At 43.5% G+C, this 16,896-nt stretch overlaps 7 protein-coding genes across 7 annotated transcripts; 2 read left to right on the forward strand and 5 right to left on the reverse strand.

The window, feature by feature from the left end:
* Positions 1–155: 155 nt before the first annotated feature.
* On the reverse strand, positions 156–1,622 carry O0I10_010191 (uncharacterized protein; the record flags this gene model as incomplete). The annotated part of the gene is made up of 2 exons (XM_058490174.1): positions 156–1,196; positions 1,257–1,622. 2 exons carry the CDS (start codon positions 1,620–1,622, stop codon positions 156–158), a joined length of 1,407 nt encoding a protein of 468 aa, XP_058339030.1.
* Positions 1,623–3,638: 2,016 nt separating this feature from the next.
* O0I10_010192 (uncharacterized protein) lies at positions 3,639–4,308 on the forward strand (the record flags this gene model as incomplete). Its single annotated transcript, XM_058490175.1, has 7 exons — positions 3,639–3,668; positions 3,733–3,784; positions 3,849–3,920; positions 3,970–4,003; positions 4,070–4,109; positions 4,175–4,201; positions 4,261–4,308. The coding sequence occupies 7 exons, from the start codon at positions 3,639–3,641 to the stop codon at positions 4,306–4,308; spliced, it is 303 nt and encodes a 100-aa protein (XP_058339031.1).
* A 327-nt stretch (positions 4,309–4,635) lies between these two features.
* Positions 4,636–6,183, reverse strand: O0I10_010193 (uncharacterized protein; the record flags this gene model as incomplete). Its single annotated transcript, XM_058490176.1, has 5 exons — positions 4,636–5,255; positions 5,311–5,426; positions 5,478–5,596; positions 5,653–5,863; positions 5,924–6,183. 5 exons carry the CDS (start codon positions 6,181–6,183, stop codon positions 4,636–4,638), a joined length of 1,326 nt encoding a protein of 441 aa, XP_058339032.1.
* A 155-nt stretch (positions 6,184–6,338) lies between these two features.
* Positions 6,339–7,535, reverse strand: O0I10_010194 (uncharacterized protein; the record flags this gene model as incomplete). The annotated part of the gene is made up of 4 exons (XM_058490177.1): positions 6,339–6,744; positions 6,835–6,928; positions 6,986–7,328; positions 7,383–7,535. 4 exons carry the CDS (start codon positions 7,533–7,535, stop codon positions 6,339–6,341), a joined length of 996 nt encoding a protein of 331 aa, XP_058339033.1.
* A 1,656-nt stretch (positions 7,536–9,191) lies between these two features.
* On the forward strand, positions 9,192–10,343 carry O0I10_010195 (uncharacterized protein; the record flags this gene model as incomplete). The annotated part of the gene is made up of 4 exons (XM_058490178.1): positions 9,192–9,249; positions 9,294–9,406; positions 9,705–9,830; positions 9,885–10,343. The coding sequence occupies 4 exons, from the start codon at positions 9,192–9,194 to the stop codon at positions 10,341–10,343; spliced, it is 756 nt and encodes a 251-aa protein (XP_058339034.1).
* A 150-nt stretch (positions 10,344–10,493) lies between these two features.
* Positions 10,494–12,985, reverse strand: O0I10_010196 (uncharacterized protein; the record flags this gene model as incomplete). The annotated part of the gene is made up of 3 exons (XM_058490179.1): positions 10,494–12,048; positions 12,097–12,897; positions 12,951–12,985. The coding sequence occupies 3 exons, from the start codon at positions 12,983–12,985 to the stop codon at positions 10,494–10,496; spliced, it is 2,391 nt and encodes a 796-aa protein (XP_058339035.1).
* A 1,979-nt stretch (positions 12,986–14,964) lies between these two features.
* O0I10_010197 (uncharacterized protein) lies at positions 14,965–16,754 on the reverse strand (the record flags this gene model as incomplete). The annotated part of the gene is made up of 2 exons (XM_058490180.1): positions 14,965–15,087; positions 15,144–16,754. 2 exons carry the CDS (start codon positions 16,752–16,754, stop codon positions 14,965–14,967), a joined length of 1,734 nt encoding a protein of 577 aa, XP_058339036.1.
* Positions 16,755–16,896: the final 142 nt, after the last annotated feature.

A 16,896-nucleotide genomic window follows, 5' to 3' on the forward strand; every position in this document is an offset into this window, starting at 1 on the left:
GATAAAAAGAGATAGAAGGAAAAGACTTTTTCAAACAAAGAAGTGGGAAATCACAAGACATACATATATACAAGAGGGTGGGAAATGTGGCAGTAATTGGCATGAGAGGGATGATGAGTACATTCAAGATACGGGGACAATGTAAGAAAAGAGCTTTAAAACAGGTTATCATATGAAATGTAATGAGAGATGTTGTAGTCGTCTTGCTCTAATTTGAACCATGGCTCGTCAAGTTGAGTGGTATCGGATAAAGGTGGAGGCGGCGGGATGTATGGATTGCTAAGCATCAAGCATGGATCAAGCAAGCCATTAGCTGTCAGCAAATCAGGAACAATGTTGGGGTGTTGTAGCACAAGATCCTCGTCAAGTGACGATTCGGTTGCTGAAGGTGAATAAGCTACTTGCTGAGATTGATGAGGAGCTGTAGTTTCTATCGGTGGAGGTGTGGATGGTTGTATTGATGGTGTTGATGATGCTGTAGAAGATGGCAATGCTGACATTGTATCAATGGATGGTGAAGGAGGGCTGGTGTTTCGACGACGAGGTTGAAAGGCAGGCATAAACTTGGTGCGATACATATCCATGGCACGTTGTAATAAAGTTTTCTTGTTGGCCAAAAAACGCGGGTTTAGCCATGCCAACTTCCATCCAAGCTCATTGCATATGCTTTCTTCAATGTAGCGTTGAGGATCACTATGATTCGAAGATGCGGCACGAGGAAATACCGTATTGGCTTGTCGAAAATCAAGAGGAATGTTATCCAAGGATACACCATCAACGTTAATCTTGATACGTATACGGTTGTTCGTCTCATCCACAATGATGAGGGTCTTTGGTGAATGTGCAGACTTGACTGTAGCAGCTGCAAGCGATGTAGGGAAAACACAATGATCCTCTTCTTCCTCCTCAGCTTCGGATGCAGATGGTGTGGGTGGTGCCTCTTGTTGTGAGGGCTGCTGTTTACGCTTTCGCAAGGTGCCATTGAGCAATTTGGCTTGTCGAGCTACACGACGTGACCGCATACTTGGTGTTCGATTGCGATATGAATCAACAGCACGCTGAATGAGGCCACGCTTTCCAGCAATCTCGGACTTGTTTAACCATGCCAGCTTCCATCCAAGACGATTACATTCGGTTTCATAGTTCCACCGATTACCACGATAAGTATCTTTGGGAAGATTGGCGCGTGGATATACCTATGCATTATAAAAACGTAAGCGATCACCTTTTACCTAGCATATGAATGGGATGCTTACACAGTTGTCAAGTTTGAAATTCTCATCCAAGGAATCAAGGGAGACATTTTGGATATCGGTGCGAATTGAATACCTCTTGACAACGCGGTTATGAGAATACACAAAAGATACCCATTCGATGCCATCGCGAATCTCAACCACAGGCTCACTACGGCTGGCGTTATTACACTTTGTGGTGGTACGTGGCCTTGAAGCAGGTCGTGGGTTGTACTCTTCATCCTCTCGTTGTTCGAGCTTCCTCTTCTTGACACGACGAATGGTTTGTTCAATCATGGCAATTTGCTCAGCACTCAAATCCTCTAAAGCTTGTTCAGCCTTATCCGGTGCATGAAGAAGATCATTCAATGTAAGAGCTATGTCATCCATTGTTGTATCGGCTGAAGGTTCAAGGGAAATGAAAGTGATAGAAGAGAAAGCGGAAAAAAAGTAGGCTCGAGCAAAAAGATTTCCCCCATAATTAAAGGCAAGAAGGCTTGTGTAACATGCACCATCCGAACACCTTCTCAATCTTCTCTTTCAGTCAAGTTTTCAACAGCTGAAGCCGTGAAAGGTTAACACCGTCTGAAGTGGAGCTTCATCGAGATCAGTTGTGGAATCCTTGGATGATCCCTGCCATAAGAATGGCTCCTCCAATGTTTTACATATACATGGTTCCTGCTGATGATGATACTACATCACGCGTAAACGAGATTTTGTTGACTTGCATGTAACCGTTTGCCATTGCAGCCCCCCAAGTACTACATTCACTTATGATCCTTAACCTTCACCGTATATTGTTTCTTTGCTGCATCATTGTGGACGGCCCCAATGGTGGCGTCTCATCCAGCTCCGTGTAACATATGCAAATCATGATAAAGAAGATGTTGTCAGATTCAGGTATCGTCAATGCTGAGCCCAATCTATATACGCTCATCGTACTATTCACATACGTGAGCAAGTGAGTCTACAAAAGATGTTGTAGTCCTATGAGAGCATTTCCTTGCGAAGGATTCAGCATATACCATTTAACGTACCCAGTCGTCTCATGATGTATCTATATTTGTTATCTGATCGAGCGGTGTTTTACTAACGTTTTTCAACCATCGTGAAAAATTTAGACTTCTTTCCATGGATAGTACGTTGTCGATGATGTGATTGATCACTTTCCTCTCTTGTCGCCGCTTTCTCTCTTGTCTTCTTTTCTTAAGATGGCATGGCATGCCTCGTAACATGATCTTGTACTCATCCGCATTAACTGGTCGAATTTGCCATGAAAGGAATGTCACACAGAGTCGTGCATAATCCAGCAAAACGCTGGGTCTGTACCAAAACGAGACAAAAATCTGATAAATGATTCCATTTATTTCTATTCTCACCCCCCACACAAACATTGGGCACATCAAAGTATACCCCCAGGCAAAGAGCAGATCTCATCTTGCGTGCAGGTGATAATAATAAAGATTCACGGATTATCTGTAACAGCTGTGTATATGCCCCAATCATGGCATACAACCCAATACAGGTGCGTGGTGCATCTCGTATTACCTTCGTTTTACCATCATCTGATCTTGATCAAGATTAATGGTCTTAGCAATACCTACAATGGTAACACGCTGGCTTGATTACAAGTACAATAAGGCGTTATTTGTGATTTGTAGGGTGGCAGCGAAGGAGTAAACTAGCGCATGCTGTCGGCAAATCGCAGCCGTATATCTGACAAAGTACTCGTTACGTTACAATACGCGGAGAAGTATACTACTACAAGTGTATTATATGATGACTACTCCGATTTAGTGCCTATGATATTCTTTTCTCCTCGAATAATAATCAGCCGCCATAGCGTACATGACGCGATCGACAGACACATTTTTGCCACGTGCCACCAAATACGGGAAAGTCTTAGTACAAAGCAACATCTTGATGCTTTTATCAGCAACGCTCATTCATCACCATTCAAGGTGTATTTGCAAGCAATGAATCCAAGTAGTCCAATATTAAGGGCAGCATAATGTGTCGGTCTTAGATGCTTTAATTGCATGTCCCAAATTTACGTATCCTTGGATGTATGAAAACTGAGACAATGGAATCCAAAGATCGCCTGTATAATCATCCAGCCGATCTGATTAGATCGTCACAGTGCTTATCAATGATTACAAGAGTTGTTGGATATTCGGACCTCATCATTTTACTACCATGATCGTGTGACAGTGTACGCTTCTTTATTAGTATCACGTGAAGTATCATTCAGCTGATAAAAACAATATGGCTTCTTGAAAGTGTAAGGAACAATGGGATCAAAAATGTTTCGCGCATAATGCGTGGTTGTGGTTGTGGTAATGGCACGTGTTCATTTTCATTTTCTCCTTGTTCAGTTTCACTCCTCCACTTTATCCCCCAACAACAATGGAGCATGAGGCCGCTGACGAACAACTCGTATGTCGCATTAGGACTTGACATTTGCAAGTTGACAAGAAGGATAACTTACATTTGGCTTTAGCAATTGAAGGCTGCCATTTGGCGAACCGTGGACCAAATCGCTCGGGCAGAAGGTATTCATTCGCATACGATCTTGTAAAGCGTCGACATTAATAGCTCTCGAATCGTTTACAACAGCTGAAAAGATGGGAAAGACGGTATCCCAAGGATTTGTGTCGTCTCTCGCTGATATCGTATATGCTCAAGCAGGTAACGAGGATGATGGCTGGCTTGGTAACGATCTGACAGAGACATACAGTGACCATGGCGACCGATTTGGAAATGTTTGCAAAGTAAGCTATCTATGGGATCTCGTGTCAAACGTATACTCATTCAATGAAAACCGTTATTGTTGCTAGGCATGGTAGGCGAAGTACTATATCCATGGATGATGTCAAGGTAATTAAAGATGGGGGGAGATGCCATGTTCTCATTGTATCTAATTCATTGTGTGCATTGGTTAGCTGTGTGCCCGTCGTAATGATAACTTGGTAAGAATCGATAATGCTCTTCATCCATCACTCAGCTCAAGCGCTCACATGTCGACTAGCATGAATTGATTACGGAGGCTGCCCAGAAGATTTCGCGAAAGAAATGAAAGATCAATATACGATGTATCTCTGTGTACAAAAATACAAGCCGTTTACGAATGAGGATTCCGTGAATGATGTGGGGATTGGGATGTACGTATGGTGTCCTTATTTGAGCAAAGAGCAATCGATGTCAACAACACGTGGAATGATCAACCAGTAATGTGCTTAAGATATACAGGATTGGATCTTTATATGTAAAAGCAGAAGAATAGGAGTAGTAGATATATAAAGTAAGGGTGTGGTATGAATATACAAGGGTAGACGATGATGATTATGATGATGGTGGTGGTGGATAAATATAGCATAATGCAAGAGAAATAAAGATGAATGATTTATACCATGATAACTGCTGGAGCATCCTTTTCATCCTTGGTGTCATGGTTTTCTTGTGAAGCAAGATCGAGAGGATGCACAGGTGAGGTAACTGGCAATGCATCATCATCCTCACTTGGATCATAGCTGAATATCATGGAACGGAATGATTCACATTGCTCTTCTTCTTCGTGTGCAAATTCATCATCATAGGCAGAGTCGACGGCTGTTGAGTCGTGTTTGTTGTTGGAAGAAGAAGAAGGAGGAGGAGGAGCCAATGTACGTGGTGGAGAAGGACCAACAAATACTTGACGAGCGACACCACGGCTATCAAAGTACACCAATACATCGGCTACTTCATCACCACCGGATCCCATGGCCTTTTCAGCAAGGTAGCCAGCGTCTTGGCCATATCGTTTGTAGATCATGTCGACAACGCCATCACGTGAAGATGCCAACACAGTACCCGTTGCCATGGCTAAACCTGCTACGACATTATGTGCTGCATGGAACAGGGATACTCCCAGATGACGTGTTGCATTTTGGACCGGGTCTCGTTGGTGCATTTGCGTGTCACTGTACATTGTGTTGATGCCTGAAGCTGCAGCTGTGGTTGCTTTGCTGATAAGGTCACCGGCACCTTGAATAATAAAACGTTAGGCAATTCCTTTATACACTTGCTGATGATAACTTACCTTTAAGAAGAGTGCGATTGACATTGTAGAATGTATCAATGTATTGTCGATCCGTTTGCGAAAGGCGTAATGTTTTCTCTGCTGGCTCGATAGTACTGCTCACTTTTTTGCTTTGTCTAGATCATCGTTAGCTTATATGAAAAGGGGCGTCATTGTAACACACTTACACTTGGATGCCACGTGCTAATGCTCTTCCGGCAACAATGATTGAATAGGCAAGCCAGTCTGATCCAGCCACCAATGCGTCACCCGTACGATACATGAGCTTCACTCTACGGCTTCCAGGCTATATACCACTATCATTAGTTTTTGATTGCAAGTGGATCATGTAACCACACATACCGAAAAATCAGCATTCTCCATGAATACGGGTCGCTTGGGATCATCGTTTTCTTGTTCTTCAAGCACCACGTTTCTTGCAATCACCTCTGTTACTTTGCAAGAGATGGGATTCATCATGGCGAGTGCGTTGCGTAGTCGATGACGGTTTTCATACTTTATAAAGTATGTGAGAAAATCCTGCAAGGAAGAGAATGCATCAGGATCCGAGGCACTGGAAAATTAGAATTAGCAACTTGATCTTGCATATCATGTTTAACCTTGTTGTCATTACCTGCAATCCAATCTCCAACGACCTCCTTGTTGACGATCAAAGACAAGCATTGTATCCGTTTGGAGCCACGCGTTCGATTGAGGTGTCAAGGTGATGGAGGCAGCTTCTTGGCCATAGTAGGTGACAAAGCGTAGGATGATTTGGTGCTTTTTATCCGAGTAAACGACAACGTGGCCATCGCCCACGTGCTGAATTTCACCATTTTCAAAGATGGATAAAGAAACACGGTCGATAGTATTCAGATGCATCAATTGGGTCATTGTTACAATGAAAGAGATAAAAGAAGAATGAGACTTGTCAAAAGGAAGAAGGAGGAGGAGGTGTATTATAAAGGAACAATGAAATTGGTACATAAGAAATTCTTGGATAGGTGACACAAGAGGTGATATTGTAATAAGATTTGCACCGAGATTGGTCAAGGCCTGCTTGATGATGTCGTCGGTAATTGATTCCTCATCTCATCCACTTGTTTCCGGTGGAGCATGAAAGCTGGCGTGATCCATCGTCCACAAGAACACTGGGCACCAGCCCAATTGTATTGTCCTAGCTTTGACATACATTTTGGGCAATCAATACGTCCTTCCACTTCACCATCCAGCAAATTCCCCATCCATTCCATAGGCTCAATAAAGTAGGATGAACATTGCATTCGGGAGGCTGCCAGTGATGCCAATAAGGGATTGAGTGGCTGATTGGTTGTCATGGTTGCTGTAGGTGCACTGGTAACATTGAGCTCTCCATTGCGTTTGGTATATGAAAAGGCCAATTGACCCTTGCCTGGGGCGTGCTCTAGAACGTGCTCCACCTCGACTAGTCTACGTCTATTATAATTTCACATGGGTTTAGTTTCTTGCTCTCGAGCCACATGATACACGTGGCATTACACAAAGGCACACACACACACCACTTACCGGCATTTCTTGCATCGGATTGATTTCTGGGATGTTGTCGATCGGTGTACTTCAGGATCGGGTGTCAGTGCCAAGTTGCTAATGTAACCGGTTTCTGGTGATACACATTTTTTAGTCATTTGCCAAGATACATCATCATTCGATCATTTACCTTGTTGTTCTTTGGCATTGCTATCCACTAAGAAACGTCGATAGGCAGAGTGCTTTGGATCCACATCGTACTCCAATGTATGATACAACTCCAATTGATCAAGGAATCCATCGTTGGGAGCAACAAAGGCACGTCGATCACGAATCATATCAAGCGTCTTTTGTACATCCAGTTTGCCCTTGCGCATCATGTAAGCTGCCACAATGGTTGTGCTGCGAGATACACCTGCTTCACAATGTACAAGCACCCGTTGCTTTGCCGCTCGTGCTTCGTCAATAAACTCAAAGGTCTCGTTGAAGTATTGGATCAAGTTCTCTTCCTCAACGTCGAGTACATGAATGATCTATCGACTGCATGTAAGTCTATGCTGCACGCTAAGGGTAGGCCATGTGTGTACCTTGTAGGTGATTGAGTCGTGAATGGGTTCAAAGTTCCCCAAGGACACCACATGGGTAATTTGACTTTGCTGAAGATTCTCGAGTGACGCTCCTGCTGAACTGCTTCCAAGGAATAGCCGAGGAATGATTTCGTGCATGCTGCCGTTCGTCATTTGCAAGGAAGGAGGAGGGAGTTGGGGCTGTCAAGGAACAAAAGAAAGAACAGCGGACCTGTGGCTTTGATATCCCGTTGCACTGCATGAAGAATTACGGCACATGTAATTACCCGCTGCTCGACACAAGATTGTATGTAAAATAGCTTTTTGAGTTATCTTACACCATGCGACCAGAATTGAGACTTAATTTGAGACCAGCTGGAACTTAGGCGAATATTTGGAGCATGTGTGATGAGGGATGTCAACGACCATGTGACCCCGCAATCTGGGCAAAAGAGAACAGCATCATTTTCCCCTCACTGAACCCACCGTTATCAACATAAACACAAGTGCCACCCATGTCCCACAGTCCCAAATCTTATCCCAAATCATATAAATATCCCCTCTTTTCAATAAAGTATCAGCAGTGAGCTTCTTGTTTCAGAGCGACCTAGTTTGGGATCCTGCTTGTGAGTGTGAGCGTGTTTTCATATAGTGTAGCGAGCTTTATTCTTATTGAGATATTTCTATAGTGATCCTTTTCCTCACTACCACATACGTTATTGCTATCATCCTTGAGCTTTTCCACATCGTGCTTTTGAGACCCCTTTTGAGGTTTCCATTACATATACTATTGCTGCAGCAGACCATTCGGTACGTGTTTTAGGATAGATGTCCCCTTTTTATTCCACGAGGGCTCACATGGCAGGGTTTTCAGACTTAGGCCTTGCTGCTGATATTCATCCGGTTTCGATATTTCACATGAAGTTATCGGGCTGAGACTTTCAGATCGGGACTGAGACTTTAGCCGAGACCAGCCAGATAACAGGCCAAGATTTAAGCATGTAGAAACACATCCCACTGTGAAAACATCCAAGCATCAACATTATTGATGTCATTCAATAATAACACGTATATTTTGCGTATCAAGAGATGTCGTATCTTTGTCATTGAAACGGGAAAGCCGGCAACGAGCCCTCATGTTGACTTCATCACTATATCGATCATATGCACACACCAAGTAGGGATGAGTGCTCTCTACGAAAGTCAGGTATTGGAGTGTATCACATACATAATTAGGTTGCATGAAACCACATCCGTCCTCGAGAAGGTACGATATCAGTAAACATAAAAAGGTCAAGAACATGAAATAATACTTGTGGACGTTACTTTGAGAAATAAATACGAGAGCATGGCATTAGTGTTTCATTATTGGCGAAGAGTCCTTGATGGTATCCTATGTCTAAAGCGACTTTGAAATGGACAATGATTCGATGTCTATGTCCGAACAACAAGCGATCATGGTCGCCCGTAATATACAATTTCTTCAGCATTATTGAGACTAAGGATGTCATGAAATGCCATCGTGTGATTGGGGCTTTAAGAGCCAAAGGGCTATATAGCCAAAACACTGACACCGAACCCCAGCTGGATAACAAAGTGCCAGGCAAAGATAAAGAAAAACTATGAATGGTCTTTCTGCTTCCACGGGTTGTTACAGTAAACCTACTTAAGATACGTATATCTAAAACATTCATCGCAGTAGTGGCAAAGCCGATACCTTGGGGTTGCAACAAACGAAAGAAACGGTAGCAGTATTTTATTGTGTTACTCAGCTGCTTAATCGGAGTACATACACAACGCAAACTACACCTCTTCACCCAGAATCTCCCAATGACGAAAAGCTATGACATTCCACTGGGCCCTGAATTCTTCGATGCCGTATCAAAAGGTATGTTGTATTCTTATATTTCGACAAGGTTTTCACATAATTAGCAGATGGGGAAGAGATACTGGTGTTGAATGCAGCCAAGCTGATAAGTCGAGCGAACGAATTATGGGGAAACGAGGGATGGTCCTCAGAGACAACGATTGAACAGATGAAATACGTAAGTTCAGGATTGTATTTCGCATTGCAACACGTCCCTAATGGAAAAACAGCCACCCAAGAAACATGGCGATGTTGCAGTAATAGCAACTTCTACGTGCACCATTACAGGGGGAGGGGGTAACACACACAAGGTAAGCGCTATACCATGTCCGCCAGGTGAAGGTTTGTTGATGTGTTCTCGCGCATTTAGTGCACAGCTTCATCTTTGGTGAAGGGGGATGATCTACACCGTATCATACAAGAAGTTAGTAGATAATTATCGCATTCTTCGTGTTATTCATTTGGTTTGCTATTAGGCTACAAAGAGATCCAAGGAGGAAGCATTGGTGGAAGCATTGTCACGATTCGGCGAAGGACTAGGTTTATGTGGACAAGATCAAGAATACATGGAACAGATCAAAGACATGGATGTTCCAACGAGAGTACGTAATAATCGTTTTCATCGATGTGTCGACCTAATTCTATCATCTTTTTAGTTTCCGTTTGACCCGGATCATATCGCTCACCATCCTCAATATGATCCATCGACGACAAAGAAGAGACCAGCGGTCGAGATACCAGCCCCTCCAGAGCCAAAAATTAAGAAGACGAATACACAACAAGGTAGCAGAGGGAGTGGAGGTAGAGGGAAAGGAGGTCGTGGACGAGGAGGCAAAGGCGGTAACCAATCGTCAACAACCACACCCTCTCCATCAGCTCCAACCGATCCAACAACCACACCCTCTCCATTAGCTCCAACCGATCCAACAACCACACCATCTTCATCATCCACAGAAATGTCAACCACACCATCTTCATCATCCACAGGAATGTCAACCACACCATCTTCATCATCCACAGAAATGTCAACCACACCATCTTCATCAAGCTCAATTGCTTTCAAAAAACAAGCATACACACAAATGAAACTCCCATTTGATAAGGGGAAAAAGTAATATCACAAACATAGCCATAACGCTTCGCTTTATTGATACCATGAAATAAAATCACTTGCTGATAAACGTGATAAAAAGATACTAGCTATAGTAGAATGGCTGTTGATATGATGACTAGATAATGGTAGATTCAATTTTGTGTGATGTTGGCTAATTACGTGATGAAGAAGTAGGGCGTTGAAAATGGGGGTCAACGTAGCCTTCTATCTTGTCCTTCAAGCATTTGTGCAATATGTTGCGCGCTGCGTTTTCATCTCTATTCCAGAAGATTTTGCAGTCTTCACAATACTTAACAGCAAATATGGTATTGTTGGAATCCTCATGCTTCACGTTCTTCAATCTTTGGAAATCATCCGTACACAGCTGGGAGCATTGTTGCGACGTGCGATATTCGCTGGTATATGATAGTGTCATATGTCGTCCCATGGTCTTGGGGAATCGATGTGTTGGTATAGCACGATGGCCACGCATGGCGTGGTTGAATGATGCATCGCCGTAAGCCAAGATAATATCTTTCTTCTTAGCTGCTGAATCTGAGCATCTCCACACAAAGTTAGCGAAATCGTCAAGGGTTCGCTGCCGATAGCGGAAAGATCGCCATGTATCTTCTCTGTTGTTGCCATTGAATTCCACCAAGTGCTTGAATGTTCCATTGTCGAGACATGATCGTAAATGAGCTTCGTATTCTCTTTGATCCGCGGTCTTTCGTAGCACCACACGACGCTCTCGATCCACAGTAGTTGGGTCCATCAATAACCTCTTTTGACGATTGATCCTGGCTTGGTTATGAAAACATTGGTGATGATACTGCTTGCCGGTCAATTCGATGACTTGAGGGGGATCGTTTGATTCGTGATCAACTGTGGTGTTGGTCATAGTGACGATACTTCTGATGCCAGGATCGCAACCCCAGATGGTGCTATCCTTTGATATCTCGGGTTCTCCCTCTGCGTCCTTTCCCATCAAATCATGTTCCTTCCAGGTGTTCGGCTTTGGCCTTGTGCAGACTAATCCCGCTTTGATGCCATCAGTCGTCAAAAAATGATCGAAATGCTTGTTCGTGCCGCCCACACCTTTCAATAGTGATAAATCGAAGAAACGATCCCAATGTTCGTCCCGTTGTTCCAAAAACGCATTTTTGCCGCCGGTGGGTAACTGATGCCCTCCGAGTCTCAGGATATCATACAGCGCAGCCGTGTCGACTTGTATACTGACTTTTGTGAATGAGGGCTGCGGTAAAAGAGAAAATTTGCGATACAATCCGCTTGGCTGCACGATTCGCGATGGTGCGAATACCCCTCGTTCGATCTTGTCAATGGTGGAATCGACTTTTTCATAAAGGCTTTCCATTGATGCTGGTGTCAAAAGGTCGTAAAGACGTTGTGGAGGGTTGAAAGTGCGACGTTGGATAATCGCGTTTTTGAATTCACACTCGAGTGCCGTCAATGTCCTATTCGATGGCTTTTGTACTTCTGCTTTCCATTTGCCGTATATCTTGGCGACTGTTTTTGGCACCCAAAACTTGGGCGGTGTGTCACATGGTATCTTCACCTTTTGAGGAGCTTCGGCTTCATCCAGATACTGTAGAATGTCGATATGCAATGAAAAAAGGTGCTCCACATTGGCCTTGAGCTTCTTGTACGACATCGGTAATATAGGACCAAGTTTCAAGGTGATGTCCTGGTAAATGTCAAATACGCCATTCCTATACGATAAAGTTGATATAGAAATATGTCACGTATATAGCACGTACCTTTGATTATCAGTAACCGGAACATCGGTGTTCAAAATCGTCCACAATGATTCTGCTGTCTGCTGTGTCTGGAAATCCATATTCTCGTCTTCATCACCATCGTTCCACAATGAGTTGACGATATGCTGTGAAAATCTTTTCAAGGTGTTGTATCCCAGATTGTTCACCATTCCATCGATATGACTCATTTTCAAAGTGAGAAATCGTTCGAGCCGTTTATCGAAATGTAGGAAAATATTCAATCTTGTATTGAGTGCATTCTGGTCAGCTGCATAGGTTAATATCTGTCCCAGATATTCGCGACTGGTGAATGGTTGGTCGACTCTCAATGCATTGTATCGTGTCCATGCTCCCATCAGATATCCGGGCACCATTGGCCGAGGCTTGCTAGGTAGGACGCTTACGGCCTGAAAGCAATCATTGTAGAATGCCGATTGCAATGGGTTCCTTTTACCCTCTTCAGATGAAGTATCCATCATGGCGTCCACATTGTCTGCATGCATGGCAGTGTACAAGTAAGCAAGCTTTGAGGCCTCGAACCGAATGAGCGATACTCGATCAACAGCAGTGTTCATTGCTTGATACAATGTGTCGTCATTGGTGATAGTCCGCAGACCAATATTGATTGTGTATTTTTCCTTAGGTAGGTCCATATCCATAGCCTTTTGCGCTCGGATTGTCGTTTGGTTGTATAGGCACTGAGATGCAGTCCTTCTTTTGTGGGGAGGGAGACCCCCGCAATCACAAAAGCTTTCCTCCTTCCTCTCCTTTTTCTTGACCTCAAACGGTTTTTTTGGCGTCCTTTGAACAACATGAATATAAGCTTAAGGAAAAATAAAATGATTTAATATTACTTTTTTGACTTCTTCTTTGATGGAGATGCAGACATGGGGGAAAATAGACAATGTGGAAAAGGCAAACGGGGAGGGTGGAAAAGGTATGTGGGAAGCTAAATGGGGTGTGGAAAAGGAAAATGATCGTGTCGTTTCCTGTCCCCATCAAATACAAGCTGAATTCAAACTTAGATTGATGCGCATCAAACGAGTGTTAGACGGTTTTAGGTGGCGATCGCCTCTATGAAAGTAATCAACCTCCATGATATCTATTGCAGTAAGATAATTCATGCAAGAACTCGCTCACGTTATTATTTTCTCGCCAGCTCATGAAGTTTTGAATTCATACAGTGATCGAGAAGTGATTCCTTTAGCGTCAACGAGTGTCACATTTTGCCATATATGCAACAATGATGGGGTTATTTTTGGTTCATGATTCTGCGCTTCCTGCTACTGGTATCAGCACCGAGTTTTCCTTTTACTCGATCATTAATACACCCGTGTCAATGATCCCTTGTTTTCTACTCACGACCCACAGGACCAAGACGAAGAAACTATATCCTTACAACTTGTGTCTACGTAAAATTAATGCAAACAACACCTTTGTGATGCTGTACAACAAGATAATGATACAGGCTTACTACTTTTGTGCTCCCATTGTTGAGCCTAGGATTCGTGTATCAACAATGACGCGCATCCCTTATCTTGTATCTTGTGAAGCAACACATCCATGCATTAACAACAGCTTTTTTTTCCCACACGTGGGTATGTGAGTCGAGATACAGATCTTGTTCCTGCTACAACTCAGTGACCACAACACGCTCACCTTTCTCATACTTTTTGAGCTATGGATTCGTGTGTCAACAATGGCACGCTTCCCTGAATCAATACTTTCATGCATCGACAACAGCTTTTTTTTCCTCTCTACACTTGGCTGTGTGAGTCAAGATGTAAGTTTTTACATGACCCCCTTTTTTCTCGTGCTCAATGAGCCTTGCATGCATGTGTCAACAAGTGTCACGCTTCCCTTATCTTGTTTTTTTGTGAACCAATACTTTCATGCATCGATGACAGCTTTTTTTCCCCAACACTTGGCTATGTGAGTCGATATGCAGGTTTTTACATGACCCCCCTTTTTTCCGTGCTCAATGAGCCTTGCATTCATGTGTCAACAATGACACGGCGCCCTTATCTTGTATTCTGTGAACCAATACACTCATGTATCGACAATGACACATCCCTTTTCATTGGACGGAATAAAGCTAGTCTATGCAATTGTTCTCAAGGTACGCAAACAACATGGATCATTTTCTCTCCCTACTCGGGACCCACTTATGGAGAAACGATATAAATATTGGACACGCCCCAATCTTATGCCTCTTTAGATTTATCTTCACACGCACACGGTTCGTATTGGATATTCATTCAAGCTCTGTTTTTGCATGTACTCATTTCAAACATTTCAACTATAGCTGGACATCTCCACTATCACGTCCTCCGTTTTACTGCTGCTGCCACCACCAAGCTTGTCCTCCTCCTCCTCCTATATTCTTTCTCGTCTGGTGCTTTCACCCTACTTTCTCGTTTCCTTTGTCCTCTCTCGCGGTCGTGGATGCTTGTCAGGATGCTTGAGACATTGGGTCAGCTGTAAACCGTCCTCAAGTATTTCTGGAGTACCAAGCACCACAACACACTTCAACAAGACCGCCCAATCATGCTTTGGTGCCCTTACGGGGGGGAAAGCCACGACATGGGTTCATCTTTGATTTACCCTGCATTCTTACTCGAGGTAAGCTGATGATGGGCGGTTCACGTACATGATAACTAACATAATTTCAATCGCTTGGCTACACTCCTTCTCATCCTCTCGCTGGTCTTTCCTTTATTGGTTTCTTTACTTGCTGTTTCCCTTATCGTTATTTGTATCTGTTCTTCTTTTGAAATACCGACAACAGATAGCTTTGTATATTAGTAACGAAGACAAGGATATTATAGTTACTATTCTAAAAGAGAAAATGGTATATATATATAAAGATCATTGTGGACGCATGGATGAAGGAATGGATATGAGTTCTGGGGCTTCTTCCAAAATGAGCATCATCCCCATGAGCATGTGTGGTGCATTATGACAATGCATTGCCCATATACCAGGATTATCCTACAACACCTCATTAGCCCTATGATACAACTACACACGTCGATCCCACAACTTACTGCCAGTATACGGATCTTGCTCCAACCACAGCCAACCTGATCTGTTGCCAAGGTACCGTTGCCATGGATATCTTCAGCTGGATCAGGTCGAGGATACACAAGGGTCACGTCCTTTTGCAATGGATTTGGGACATTACGTATACTACCATCTCGTGCTTCATCATATTCACCAGTACCGTAAGCGATTTCCCAATGTGAATGGCCGTGTGTGTGCCATGGATGGCTGCGACATGGCTCCCCAGGAATATGTGTGGATTGTAACACAAAATCAACAATCTCAAAGTATTGAAGTGGATAGGTGCCAAGATATGGATCATAACCATTGGACGTTTTTGCAGCAGTAGGAGTAAAAATAGAAGGTGGACGACGAGTGTGTTTTGCAAGATCCATAAGGATTGGCGTGCTTGGCTCAACAAAGGAGACATCGTTAATGAACCAACGTGTAGAACCATCAGGCATCTTTTGATCAGTAGCACGTAGTTTCACAGTGCGTGAAGCAGGCCTATACACCACCGGATCAACCCCATGGAGAGGTTCAAGATTTGACCACATCCATTGAGGTGTTTCAGCCACAGGGAAATGAGGCTGATTGCGTGGTAATCGCGTGACAACAGCCCCTTTTTCTTGCGTTTGCACCTGACGCTTACTGTTGTTGCTACTACTACGTCGTCGCGATTCACGCTTGTGATATCGAAGAATAGCCATGCCATTGGAACCTCGACTTACATCCTCAGCCCAACGACGATTGGTGCCAATAGTGTAATCATTTAATGGTTGTGTTGTATGCAACAACACCGAAAATCGTTGTCCAGGTGCCACCTCTAGAAATGGTACTGAATAAGGTTTGATAGGTTCGCCATCCACTTCGATGATAGTAAGGTTATGATGTGCAATGCCAAATCCAAGGGTACGGAAAGTTGACGCGCCAATAACACGAAGACGATACGTACGTCCACGTTCAACATCGATGATTGAGTACCCTTCACAAGATGATGATGATGGATTGCCAATGTTGTGCACTGTACGCCCATTCACTAAAACACTTTGTGCCTCGGGAATCAATTGGAATTGAGGACCCAAAAAGTATTCTTCCAAGGACGCACGGCTCACGTGCCACCATTCACTTAAGCTAATAATACGCTCATCATCATATTTTTCCGAAGGTCCATTTGCTTCGTGGATAATGAAGGGACCAAAAACGGTTTGTTCTTGTAAGCCGACATGTGCGTGATAAAAGTAAGTACCGGCTTGGTTGATGACTCGAAATTGATGCACGTATTCAGCACCTGGTGGAATTGGATGTTGTGTAAGAAAGGGTACGCCATCTGCATCCACTGATCCATATTGACGGATGCCATGAAAATGAATTGTCACGTCGTTTAATCCCGCACCGCTCACGTTGGATGCTGGATGCGATAATGCTGGCAAGAAATTACGCACCGTGATACGCACATAATCGCCCTGCGTAACAGTAATTGCTGGACCAGGTAATTGCTGATTGACAAGTACTGCGTTACCATTATAGTCGGAGCAATCAGGGTTGATTTGCTCCTGTGTAATATTAAGCTCATATTCCACAGGATCATTGCTACTGCTTCCTCGTCGTGCCATGATTGCTGGTGGCAACACCATCATCAACGTAGTCATCACCACGATCCAATGCCTCATGTAAAGTAGTAGTAGCATCTTTACGTGTCCGGAAAGATAGAAAAGAAAGTGACTGAAATGCCAAACAAAAAAAAAGATTCACGGT

The sequence above is a fragment of the Lichtheimia ornata genome, assembly GCF_029851405.1.
Source record: "Lichtheimia ornata isolate CBS 291.66 chromosome Unknown scaffold00066, whole genome shotgun sequence".
Lineage (NCBI taxonomy): Eukaryota > Fungi > Mucoromycota > Mucoromycetes > Mucorales > Lichtheimiaceae > Lichtheimia > Lichtheimia ornata.